This window comes from Acanthochromis polyacanthus, chromosome 9, assembly GCF_021347895.1.
Source record: "Acanthochromis polyacanthus isolate Apoly-LR-REF ecotype Palm Island chromosome 9, KAUST_Apoly_ChrSc, whole genome shotgun sequence".
NCBI classification, from domain to species: domain Eukaryota; kingdom Metazoa; phylum Chordata; class Actinopteri; family Pomacentridae; genus Acanthochromis; species Acanthochromis polyacanthus.
In genome coordinates, this window is record NC_067121.1 from 27,677,646 (window position 1) to 27,690,549 (window position 12,904).

Here is a 12,904-nt window from a genome sequence, read left to right on the forward strand (position 1 = left end):
TTATGGCCACATTTCTTTCTCTCTGCCAAGTCGACTCGTTGGATCACTGCAGAGAATTCATTCTGGGGTTTGATGGTTCTTACTCCTCCCCATTTTTTCCTCCCACTCTTGCTCTCTGGGCACCCCATTTCCTCATTTTCTCTACCTCCCCCCCACCACCACCACCACCACCACCATTCCCACCCCAGCCACCCACCCCTCCTCACACTGCCTCCCTCTCCTCCCCCCACCACCACCACGAACAACAGCCCTCCCCTTTCTTGCTCTCCCTCCCCCATCCCTCTCTCCCAGCTGCCAGTGGAGTTGGCTGCCATCCAGCATTCGGCAGATGGTTCAGTAATTAGGAGTGCATCTCTCCGTTCCCTCTTCTCCTCTCTCCTCTTTTTCTTCTTCTTTTTCTCTGTTTAATCAAATTACAGAAGAAAACTTCAGTCTATTTGGATTGGAGTTTTTCAGACACAGTTTGATACTTGATTTTCATCTAGAATAGTCTTGATTGGGAAAGATGTGGTGGTTCAGGATTCTTGTTTCTTTATACTCATTATGACATGCACCAAATCCAACTGCAGTGTCTGTTAAATAGTCACATCTTACTGTTTTAAAGAGGGAAATGTTCATTATGAGTATGTTTCTGTTTAACAGGTTAATATGTAATAATCTCACTAAAATACGGGCCAAAAAAGCAGAGATTCTGCACATACAATATATACTGCTCTGTGCTGAAGTCTGCAGAAATGTTTTTGTTGTCTGTTGATTGAATTAAGTTCTAAAACCAGAATAGACTCCAAACCAAGAACGCATGCTTTTACGATCTGTGTTTGTCAAGTGTTTGATGCATATTTCTTCTTTTGTTTTGTTTTGTTTTTTTTAAATGAAAACTTAAAGAACTGCTCAGCCTGGCCCCACGTACTGTATCTGCATGAAAACTGAAACTTTCTTAGATTATGCTATAAGATACCACAGCATGTGATTCATACAAGTTAGAAATACAGCTGGTTTATTGTTATATAACTTTATCAGATTATGTTTTTAAGCACTGACTGCAAAAGTTTCACTCTTTGCTGCTTTTTTTTTGTCAAAGGTTTATGCATCAGCCCCAGGAGAAGATTTCAAGAGGGACAGTGCTTGCTACCCAGCCTCCAAAGCAGGAAATGTCTGCCCCCCACCATTCTACATGCAAGGTCAGTTGAACCTTAGCTTCAGAGCCTCCCAGTGCTCATTGTGTTAGGTTGAAAAGTTCAGTCTGACCAAGACAATTTTGTTAATTCTGTGTTTATGTAAATCGTACATTTTTTTGATTAGGTTTACCTGGACTGTTCCTTTTATAGCCATCACAGCTGGGAAATTAGTGGTCTGCTATGTTGTTGTGGATGTCCTGATGAACTGTAGGTGCAGCAGTTGTATGCCAGGAAACACCCCGTGGTGCCTGAGTGTTGAATGGTGCATCACGGTTGAATGAAGTCATCACAGTAATGTGACATGTCTCATATGTGGCCTTCATTGTCTTTTCATCTCCTGTGGCTGGTTATCCCTCAACCTTCTTGCTCCCCCCTCCCCTGCTGGATGCCCCCTGACAGAAGGCCTTCACCCGCCCTCCGATCCGTGGGGCTCTGCCGGGTCGATGGTTCAGCCTGGTTATTCTGCCTTGCTGGGCAACTCCCCCCATCTGAGCCAGCATGGTCCCTTCACTGCCATCAACCCCCAAGACAGACTGGTGAGCTTTACCTCCACACTTAACGTGTTCTTTTATGGGGTTAATGCACTTTATGACAAATGTGTTACTAAGGGCTTTTGTCCGGTTGTCCTTTTAAATCATTGGGCGTCTTTGCTTCCAAGAAACGGCAGCCACTGCCCCTTTCTCCCCAAAACTACCCCCTGCATGGAAGTGAAGTGAACGGGGCTCATCCTGCTGGGTTCCACTCTGGCTCCAGCAGCTTTGGAGTCCCCAGCCACACACCCCCTATCACTGGCACTGAAACCATCCTGGGTAAATCTTTTAATATGTCTGCTTTTCTTTGGGAAAAGAACTGTTTATGTTTTCATACAGTGCTGATATTGAACTGTTGCTCTAAGTGAAATGTCTTGTTTTCTATTCGTTAAGCAAATCGGAGCGCAGTACCTGGAAGTTCAGGCGATGAGATTGGAAAAGCCCTGGCATCTGTAAGTAGTAATAACATACGTATTGACAGACAAGGGTTCTTGCAAGTTTTTCACACAAGCCTGTAATGTTTGGAGTTGACTTTCTGTTGCATAATAAATATAGATGAATAGATTGCCTTATAATAAATTAAAAACCCTACTTTCTGTGTCCAGATATATCCTTCAGATCCAAATAGTACCGCTTTCCCTCCATCCCCGTCTACTCCCTCTGGCTCTCCTCAGGCTGTATCAGGTGAGTGAATAGCTATAGTCATTTTCTCCTGAGGCCTCAAGGTCAACTTGCTGTTGTGAGACTTTATTTGTTCAAGTCAGGGTCGTGTGCTTTCCTGTTAGGGAATGATAAAGTCTTTGAAAATGTATTGTTTTTATTCTAACTAAGCCTGAATGGTTTGAAGCGACAATGTAGCTCCATCTGTTGGGTTAAAAGTGGAAGTCATGCATAATGCTATAATTCTTTAATTTTGCGTTTTCAAAGATCTTTACTTTCATGTGTCTAACTTCTATCATGACCTGTATTAATATTTTCAGTAAAGTATTTTACCTACCATATACTGCACAGATAACTGAACACTTCCCTGCATTTATCATTGTTGATTTGGAGTATTCTGAAATAATCAATTTAAGTTAGAAACATTGACAGGTGGTGTTGTAGTTGAAAGTGTTTGGCAGTCAGAACAAACTATTTTTTTTTCTTTTTTGAAAGCGTTTTCTCATCCGTGTCAGTGAGTTCATTCAGACCTTTTCTTGTGCTCTCACTGTACAAACATAGCACTGAGATAAGTTTGACATGCAAGACTATCTTGACTTGTAGGTCATCTGATTTGGCAGCAAGTTAACTGCAGGAAATGTCTGACCTATTAACCAAACTCCCCCCAATATTTAAAGGGCACATGGTGCTGGTTTTATATCCATATTTTTATTGAGAAATCTTTCATACTTTAAAACCTTGCAGCAATTTTAATAATGATGAAAATGACACAAACTTGTATATATTTCTCTGGATGTACTGTAACTGTAGTGATGTAACTACTTCATCCACAGCTTAACCTTCACTTGATCTTTCACACGCACATTTACACACGCATATGTTTGAATGGCTGTCTTTGTGAGGACATACACTGACGTTATGCATTCCTTAGCCCCTCACCCTAACCTAATTACTTAGTGCCACGCCTCTCCCTAACCCTTAACCTCATTCTAACCTTTGCCCTAAAGTCTAAACCCTCACCCAGCCCTTTGAAGGGGTCTAAAATAGCCAAAAAGTCCTCACTCCAAAGGTCTCAAACTCATTCTGGTCCTCATAAATATAGTACACACACACCACCCAAATATAACTTATGAGAGAGGAAGGGAAAACACAGTAAAAATAAAAAGAGGGTGGGGTCACTTCCCTATTCATATCTGCACTGAGTCCATGCATGAGCTCATCACGCTTTCATACATCAAATTCTTCTGCTGCCACAAGATTAGATGAACAATATAGTGATGAAATCAATAATTAGAAAATTAGGAGCCCTTTTTTTTTTTTTTTTTGGAAAAGTTTGGCTTCTGTCCCTACTAATACATATTCACTACATCGCATTTTAAAACAAAAGATGAAAATCTATTCAGAAATAATTTCCATCCTTACGAAGACCCCTGTAAACAAATGGCCTTTAAACTGCACTGAGTAATGTGTGAGCCAGCGGAAATAGGAAGCAGAGGGTTGGTTGCTTAGTTGTAGAGTCACATGATAAGGGAATAACTGGACACACAGTGACTAAGAAGACCCAATCAGGAAGCAAATGTGGGTGTCTGCATCATTATTTTAGACCAAATCCTCAGCTATATTTGCAGAAATGCAGCCTAAACCTGCAAGAAACTTTTTTCTGTGCTTCACTATTGCCTACAGACACTTATACTTCTAGCACCGTCATCTATTTGGCAAACACACTGCCTTCTGATGGGGCCACATATTTCAGTTTTTGGCTTATCAGTCCAGAACACCTGCCGTCATTGGGGGAATGGCTTTTTGACTCTTGCAAAGATCACTTGTGACCAGACTTCTCCAGACTGTGGATGGGTGCACCAGTATCCCGTTGGTGCCAGTTCTGAGCTGGCGTCTAGGCTGAATAGATTTTGACTTTGAAGGGAATTCAGCTTGATGTGTCTTTTGTCTGCCACATTCAGTTTTTTTTTTGGCCGGCCACTACATTTCCGGTCGTCGACCTTGCCTGTTTCTTTGTGCTTCTGCATAAAAGCTTGGACAGCACATCTGGAAACATCTGTCTGTCGCAAAACATTCCGCCTGTGAAAGACCTTGATGATGCAGGATGCCCACCTTGTGCCTTGTTGCTGTGTTCAGTCTTGCTGTGGTGTAAGATTTTTAGATGAAACTGTCACTTCTCCTAGAACCTCAGCCTCACCAGCTGTTTCTGTTTCAGTTAATGATTTTGGTTCAGCCTACATGTTATGCTGTTGCTCATTAGCACCTGTTTGGTATCATTGTTGTTGTGGTAGACTGTATGTCTACAAATTCCTCGTTTTTTTCAGTCTGGAAAGTGGTATGTTATTTGTTTGTGTTCGGCAGCATACAGATATCTCTCAGGAATGCTTCCCGAATAGCAAAAGGAATGTTTAGAAATCCAAGTCACATTTCCTGTCGGCAAAAATAAGACAGAAGATATAAAATAAATATCAAATATATTCTGAAACTGTTGCACAGTAAAAGTGCACAATGTTACAAAGCAACACAAACTTCCAGCATGTTAAAGAAAGGATCATTTTTCTGTGTATGTCTGTTTTAAAGGACCAAACATAAGGCATACATTTTAGAGATTCTTTGATTTTCTCAGATGTGCATCACATAGCTTTTTCATTAATATCAGTTACAAAACACAATAGCATTGCACAGTGTATGAAGAGCATTATTCACCTGTGAGGTCCAAGCTCAATCCCCAGTTTTATCAGTCCTCTTTGTTTATGAGTTACACTTTGTGCCTCTCACTGGCTGATCTAGTACAAATTTTAGGGCAGCGTTTCCTGAATACACCTTGTGATCCTCTTTTTCTCAAGGCTCTGTATCCCAGTGGACTCGGTCCTCTGGCCAGGCCACACCGTCACCGAACTTTGAGGGTGGAATTCAGTCTATGGTGAGTCAGCTTGTCACTCCATTTCAGGGTCCTCTAACCATTTATGCATCACCTTGTTTCATCATGCATTGCTGTTTTTTCTCTGTAGCCGAGTAAAATGGAGGACCGCCTGGACGAAGCCATCAACGTTCTCCAGCGCCACGCCAGTGGACAAGGGGGACCAGGACTTGCTGAAATGCAAAGTCTGCTGTCATCCAGCTTGGGGTTACCACCTTCAGCCTTCAGCAGCGCAGCACTTGGACTGGCCAGTCGTCTGCCAGGACTGGTGAGGTTTATGAGTAGAAGAAAAGTTTGATATTTAAAATTCAAGTAAAAGTAAACAGTGAGGGTGGTACAGTCATCTTGCTGCTGTTAAACCAGTATTATGATAAATTGTCATCCTGTAGATGTCCAGTCACCATGAGGACTCTGTTGGTCTGCCCTCTAGTGGAGGACTTCTACACAGTCACCACGGTGCTTCATCTGTCCAGCCAGGCTCTCAGCCTGACAGCTTTACAGGTGTGACTTTCTCTTCATGATGCCATGTTTATTTTGTATGTAAAAAAGAGTAGTAGTACTTTCTCACGTTTGTCCAGTAATATTTGAAGGTGTTTGTGTTTTATAAAATCTCAGTACTCAGTGCCTTTTGTTTCTCTATGTAGGCCTTTCTGGCAACAGAAATCGTTCCAGTGGTACTGCCATCAAACGAGAGGAGAAAGAGGATGATGAGAACTGCTCCGTTACAGACAAGTCAGAAGATGAGAAAAGGGACATGAAGGCTCACCTTCGAACAAGGTGTCCAAAATCTTTCTAAACCTTACATTTATTAACATACTAGATTCATCTCATGTTTCCTTAACTGTCGTATTGTTCAAAATTACTCTAGTCATTAACTGGATATTTATTTAAACAATAGACTTATTAATGTGAATCTGGCAGGACCTCGGCGTCATCAGTATTTATCCCTCTATTTCCATTGTACTGTGTTGGCTTTTATGAGTTTAGATGTTGCAGCGCAAACATAAATATAAAATAAAAAAGGCTTTGGATTTTTTCGCCATGGAAAGAGATTTACCAGTAATGGTTAGCATATAGAGTCAAACACATTTTAGACATTTGAGCAACAAACCTTTGTGCTTTAATCTTAATCAAGAAACCCAAAATGTGTATGCCAAATATTACCTAATTTAAGGAGATATTGAACTGGAATGAAAACATTTTAAATGAATAGTAGTGCAAAATTAATTGTTTGGTTTTAGACTTACTTTATTTATTTGATTCAGGTACACATGCCCTTTAAGTTATTACTCAGTACAATACACTTTCTAAATCTCTGCTTATTAGGTTGTTAAAAACCTAGTAAAATCTGTTAAGTTAGATAGTTAGCCAGCTGAAGAGCAGCTTTTATTTATCTTATCAAAGTAAAAGTAAAAGCGGCTTAAGGAGGAAGGGATTAACTATATCATCAGATACTTTTTAAATGTAATAGTTTTAATTCTGCATCCACAGTCAACACACTGCAGAAGTGTCATTGGAGGCTATTTAATCTATTTACTATTTAATCCTTTTACACTTTACCAGATCTTCAAGTTTTTTCAGATGTGGTGGAAACGCTAACATAAACAGGAGAGACTTTTAGCTGCTTAGTATGTTCCTGTGCTGGTTCCTGGGCTTTCAAAAGCGTTAAGTTGTTTGTGATTTTTACCCTAATAAGCCCCAAATTTGTTTGTAGTCTGTAAAAGTCATGAAATTAAGTTTGGATGCTTTCAGGAAATTGGGACATACATAATTGTGAGTGCACTGTACCTATGCTGTTGTTTCCTTCCCTCCTCATCTGTCATTGACTCCTCACTAGTCTGGATGATGAGGATGACGAAGAAGATCTACCAGTGGAGATTAAGGCTGAGCGGGAGAAAGTGCGGAGGATGGCAAACAACGCCCGCGAACGATCACGTGTGCGGGACATCAACGAGGCTTTTAAGGAGCTGGGACGCATGTGTCAGCTCCACGTGAGCAATGAGAAACCACAAACCAAATTGATCATACTGCAACAGGCCGTTAACGTTATACTCAACCTGGAGCAGCAAGTTCGAGGTCAGTGGGTGTCCAGGGAGGAAGGAAGTGGAGGGGAAGGGCCTCAACACAAAACTCCCACACAGCTTCACTTTCCAGCTCCTGCCATGTCCTGCTGTTCTGGTATTAAATCCTTCTGGATGACATGATTAATGGTGGCAGCTGATTTTACTGCGCTTACAGTGGTAAATAAATTGTACGCGAGTAGTGTGAATGATTTTAAGCATTATACTTGTTGCAGTGTGTAAAAGAGAGGACATGGGATTAGGAAATTAAGCTGTGTGACGGTTTTTAAGAGGTGCCCATTCTCCAGTTCACCTTAAAACTGGTAACACATACAGGACTGCTGATTGTTCTAATGCACTGTGTGTTACCTGAGCTACAGCTTTCCACTGTGACAGTGCTTACATGTCTGTCTGCCTCACCTTTGAACTGGATTAACACCTGTATGTGTACTCATTTGCTTTTTTTCACCGTTGCCTCATTATGCTTTTATTGAACTTATGCAGTCATTTTAATTTCAAATAAATTATTTCAGCATTTTAATGTTGCCTTTTTAGCATTTTGCTCAAAGCGTGCTTTATGGCATGAATAGCAGAGCTGCCTGTTATGTGTATTAATCTGCCTTCATCTCTGTGGCGGTGTCTTTGTGGTGCATGTTCCAGTCTTTCAAGCATTAACCCTTTAATTCTGATACTCTGTTTTCAAGAAATGCCCTTCCATTTTGCCATTCACTCCCCCTTCCTCCTTCATTTTCCTTTTACAGATGGCGACCTGCTCTTCCTCACATTCAGATAAATACATCTCCTCCTGCTGATGTATTTAACATGATGCCTTCAGTCCCTCCTGTTAGCTCTTTCTCTGTGCCTCTTTCTGTGTACTGCATTTGGCAGAGGGTGTTGCTTCCTCTCTCTCTCCCTCTCTGTCTCACTTGTCATAACTTCTCTCATTCTGCTGGACAATCACCATATCCCCACAACTTCCATCCTGGACCCAAATGATCAAAAAATATCTTTGATGATTGGTTCGACCAGTTGTAAAAGTTCTGAGGCCTGGTCACACTGGTCGAATGTTGCATCTTGATCCAGTCTTGACTTGAATTCTGTCAACGTTCAGCTTCTTCGAGCCACAATTCTTACATTTTACAATAACTTGCTCATCTTTTGTGTATTGTAGAGCTAAAAAAAAAAAAAAAAAAGAGTTTACACCCTTGCGCTCCCTCTCCTGCGACATAGCCCTACTCCACTGAGATCATCTCTGGTCTTGTCTTGGGATAAGAGGAGATACCTTTAATCATTAATGTATATAAAAAGATCAAATATCTCCCAGGAACAGAACAACGGTTCTTAGAGGGATAAGTACTGGGTTAAATGCAGTGTTATAAGTTGATTTAAGGTCGCTGCAGTGTTGGTGAGAACATTTAGCCTGGCTTCAGTGAAGGTTGTGATTTGGGTTTGCTAACCAGCCCCCCTCAACCACCACCTCTCCTCCTGGCTGCAGCCTCGTCTCGGTGACCGACGAGAACCTGACTGCAGAGGAGAAGGAGCAGAGGGAGCGTGAGCGCCGCCAAGCTAACAACGCTAGGGAGAGAGTGCGCGTTCGCGACATTAACGAAGCCTTCAGAGAGCTGGGCAGGATGTGTCAGGTCCACCTGCAGAGCGACAAGGCCCAGACCAAGCTTGTGATCCTGCAGCAGGCTGTCCAGGTCATACTGGGCCTAGAGAAGCAGGTGCGAGGTAGGTCAGCCAGTACAAGTCCACATAGACCACAAGCCATCTCTCAGCAGACCTGGATAAGAGTCCAGTCAGTCACCTGCAGGGAAACCACCTCTTTAATTCTGTTCCTACTGACTGTGCAGCAACCGGTTTCCTATTTGCTTTTATCACTTGAGAAAGAAAGGAGAAGAACGGGATGAGATCTGAGGAAGTATATCCCTGCTATTCTGCCAAACCTGCAGTTCTCACCCAACTTTTCACTCTTTCTGTCTGCCTGTTCCTATTTTTTCCCCTTTTTCCCTCTTGCATAGTCGGCCTTTTGTATTTTCATGACTCTGCTTTATTGTCTTTAAGTCAGAAAAGTCACACTTCTGCTTTCTGTTCAATGATTGGGTCTGTTATTTGTTTCCAAAGAGCGTAATTTGAACCCAAAGGCAGCCTGCCTCAAGAGGAGAGAGGAGGAGAAAGTGTCGGGTGTGGACCCCCAGATGCAGCTCGGTGGGGGTCACCCAGGTCTAGGAGGTGATGGACACAACCCTGTGAGCCATATGTAACTCTCAGGTCAGTCTGCAGAATTTCTACAGTTACATTTATGATCGCTGGAGGTCAATCAGATGAACATTACTGCTTATTTTAATCTTGTTTTATATAGAGAGATTAATTTATTTCTCCTTTCTCTTCCAGTTCCTGTTGATTGTACAGCCCTTAGAACACGTGGCCTTAATCTACCATTGTCATGCATCTCAGTGTGTGTTAATCAACTTTTGGAAAAACACACGAACACACACCTCATTACTGACAAAGCAGGTGGCCACATTCCTGATGACAAATATGAAAATAACAAGCACACTGACACAAAAAGAGAAGAAAGATTTATTTACCTTTACACAACAAAACCTTGAACTGTGGACACTGGTTTGGAAACCGTGGGAAATTGGACACGAGGAGGTTCTTATGTTTTTGTAAGACATTTTTAAAATCACTTTACAAGTTGGGTGCAAAACTTGTTTGGATCAAATAACACTTTTGGATCAACTGCTCATGTGAGCACAGTTAGGATTTGTATCGTTGGATTATTGTTGGCGCATTCCCATTGGAAAAGGAGGTCTTACTTTCTTCAAAAGCAGAGAGAGAAGATTTGCATCTCATGGTTGAACAAAACCTCTTAATCATGCCTAAAGCAGGCCTGACGTATGCTGTCGGGTTAGATAAAAATCATTCTTATCCTCTTATGTGGTGACTGAATTACAGAGGCAGGTTTGGAGACATCCAGCCACTGACTGGACAATCAGAGATCTGACTCCTCTTTTTGATATGCTGGTAGTTTGGGCTGTATTTCTTAAATTTATTGCATGAGTGACAAGACGCCACACTCACTGGCTCACACATGTAGTCGGTTCCTTTTTGCTTCTTTCTAACCGTGGAACGCTGAGTCTTATCTCTTCGAGTCCTATACATCTGTTACTGTCACTGCCATGCTAGTGGAATGGAAAGACTGCCGGAGAGAGACCAACCACAGACACAAACCCATGACTAAACCAAATGGAGGATCAAGAGTGACGTTGGATCAAGTGTCCATATCGACATCCCATCCTTCTTCCGTGAGGCTGCCGTTGGACTCGAGCGTCCTTCATCGTGGTGAAGTCGGTCGGTCTCAGCCTCAGCCGTGGGGTCAGTGTGAACCTCTGACTCAGATCCAGCCAGCGTCAGGCCGCCTGCCCACATCGAATCACGCAGACGCTGTTACAGAACCGTAAACTTACTGCATCTAACCTTCAGAGCAATTTGTATTGTGGTAAATTGCATTTTGTGAGCAGACGGAAATAACTGAGTATTGAAAGGGATCATGAGTGTTACTGCTACCTTTGGGAGAATTTACACTATCGCCATTGACTGACTTGTTTTGGTTGCTCTGTGTTGAGCATTTGGTGTTTTTTGTTGTCTTTTTTTTTTTACCTTTTGAACAATTGTGGAGCCTGTTATAAGGATCTTCCTTTTGTAGAATTGATTTATCATTGTTTTTTTATTGGTTTTTGTTTTTTTTAACTTTGTAAAATAGCTGCAAGAGTTCTGTTTTTGTCATTTGGATTGCTTTTTCTTTCTGTTTACATTGTTTTAAGGCGACTCAATTTAGATTCCAGGAACAAAGTGAGTTTGTTTTTTTTGGTGCCAGGTGCTTTAGAAATGTTAGAAATGACAAAATTGCCTGGTTGTAACATCACATGTTGTGATATTGGTCTTCTTTTTTTAAAATCCCTGTTTGAACACAAAATTGTCAGGCCAGTTGTAATTGGATCGTTCTGGAGTTTGTGACAGTTTTTCTTCTGATGAAATGGAACATGTTTTCTTCAGCGCACGCCCCCTCCCGTCTCCCTGATGTCCAGCTCTCTGATGTGCTTGTTGATGAGTTTGAGGAAGGGACAGACGGGGCGGTCTGCACAATCTGCAACATAATTCACTGTTTCATTGTGATATGAAGCATAAAATGAATCAAAAAGGGTGGCCTTAGTCATTTTCCTGACTTTGGGAGTTTTGATAATGGTTACTCACCAGTGCCTGAATACTTCTCTGCTACATGATGGATGATGTTGCATTTAAGGATTTATAGGTTGTACCCTTTTTCTTTTACAATACAGATGTATAAAAACATATTTACTTCAGTAACATCTGTCAGTGTCTCAGAACATCTAAATGAAGAAGTACACTCTGTGACGCCGGCCGCTTCAGTGTGTGTGTGTCATGAGATGTGAGCTGACTAATTACCGAGTCTGCAACTTTGATGCTGAAAACTGTACTCAAAACTTCTCTCTTTTTTTTGTGGTCTGGATTTAGTTCAATATAATTTTGTCCTAGACTGGCATGTGCTTTGATATGTATGTACAGCTGTATGTCTTTATCAGCTTTATCATTGTAAGCTGGTACTGATACGGAACAGTATTTGTCATTTATCACAGATCTTGCCCCCATGGACGAGCCCCACTTATAATTTTCTTTGTTGATTTAGCTTTTCTATAGAAAAAACATGGTGTTTTTGTGATATAGAAAGTTGCTACTGAAGACTTGTACTTATTTCTGTACATGAAAGATGTGTCTCCAGTAACACGGTAACAAAACATGCACCTGATATTTTTTGTTGAAACGCCCTCTCTGTCCTCCGCAGCAGATGACCGGCTACAGCTCTCTGTCTTTACTCATGTTTGGGGACAACATCTATGTAGGCTATGTCCTCAAAGTGCCTCCAGTTTCCTATTTTTTTATATATAAAAGTAGATATCGAGAACTGTTGTGTATATAACAGTAATGTAGCAATAAATGTGCCATTTACAAAGCCCAATTTATTACCATGTCTTTTTTTTTTTTTTTTAGTTAGAACAAAATAATTGCTTTTTTCAGGATAAATCAGGGTCTATTTAATCCTGTTAAATGTACTCCAGCCATGTTTGAAAATATTTTGCATTTGATATGAATTCTACATCTGTTATCTGTGACTATGCAAATATTTTAAAGTTCAGAAATTTTTTTTTTACTGGTTGCAAGATATGTCCTACATCCACACACAGCATTGTTTAGGTTGCCTTGAATCAGATTTTAGGTGAGGTCAGAGATACTTTTTGCTTTAAAGTGTTTGAAAGTGGTAAAGCGTCTATTCATGCTCATCCATCATTCTGAACGTTGAAGCGCAAACTTTCAAGAGGAGTAACAGTTGTTAGAATAAGTATGAATGGAGGGAAAAGCTTATTTTTGAGTTTACAGAGGTGATCTTTAACCACGCCTGATGTGTACGTCAGCGGGGTTACTCCATTCGCTTCGGTATCTGGCTGGCTGGGTAAGTATGTATGTGTGTGT

The 12,904-nt window shown here is 41.2% G+C and overlaps 1 protein-coding gene across 4 annotated transcripts in view; it reads left to right on the top strand.

Moving 5' to 3' along the window:
• The window catches only part of tcf3a (transcription factor 3a), a 29,107-nt gene extending 16,715 nt beyond the window's left edge, over positions 1 to 12,392 (top strand). For 2 of the 4 annotated variants that reach the window (XM_022216654.2, XM_022216655.2), the window contains 10 exons: positions 1,082 to 1,181; positions 1,578 to 1,714; positions 1,837 to 1,987; positions 2,102 to 2,160; positions 2,314 to 2,392; positions 5,215 to 5,291; positions 5,380 to 5,556; positions 5,678 to 5,789; positions 5,933 to 6,065; positions 8,844 to 9,604. In XM_022216654.2, the coding sequence (XP_022072346.2) occupies positions 1,082 to 1,181; positions 1,578 to 1,714; positions 1,837 to 1,987; positions 2,102 to 2,160; positions 2,314 to 2,392; positions 5,215 to 5,291; positions 5,380 to 5,556; positions 5,678 to 5,789; positions 5,933 to 6,065; positions 8,844 to 9,258 (1,440 nt within the window). In that variant the 3' untranslated portion in view covers positions 9,259 to 9,604. Of the gene's footprint in view, positions 1 to 1,081; positions 1,182 to 1,577; positions 1,715 to 1,836; positions 1,988 to 2,101; positions 2,161 to 2,313; positions 2,393 to 5,214; positions 5,292 to 5,379; positions 5,557 to 5,677; positions 5,790 to 5,932; positions 6,066 to 7,125; positions 7,365 to 8,843; positions 9,620 to 9,742 lie in introns of those variants that run through there. The other 2 variants (XM_022216657.2, XM_022216656.2) reach the window with 2 other exon arrangements.
• The last annotated feature ends 512 nt before the right edge of the window (positions 12,393 to 12,904 follow it).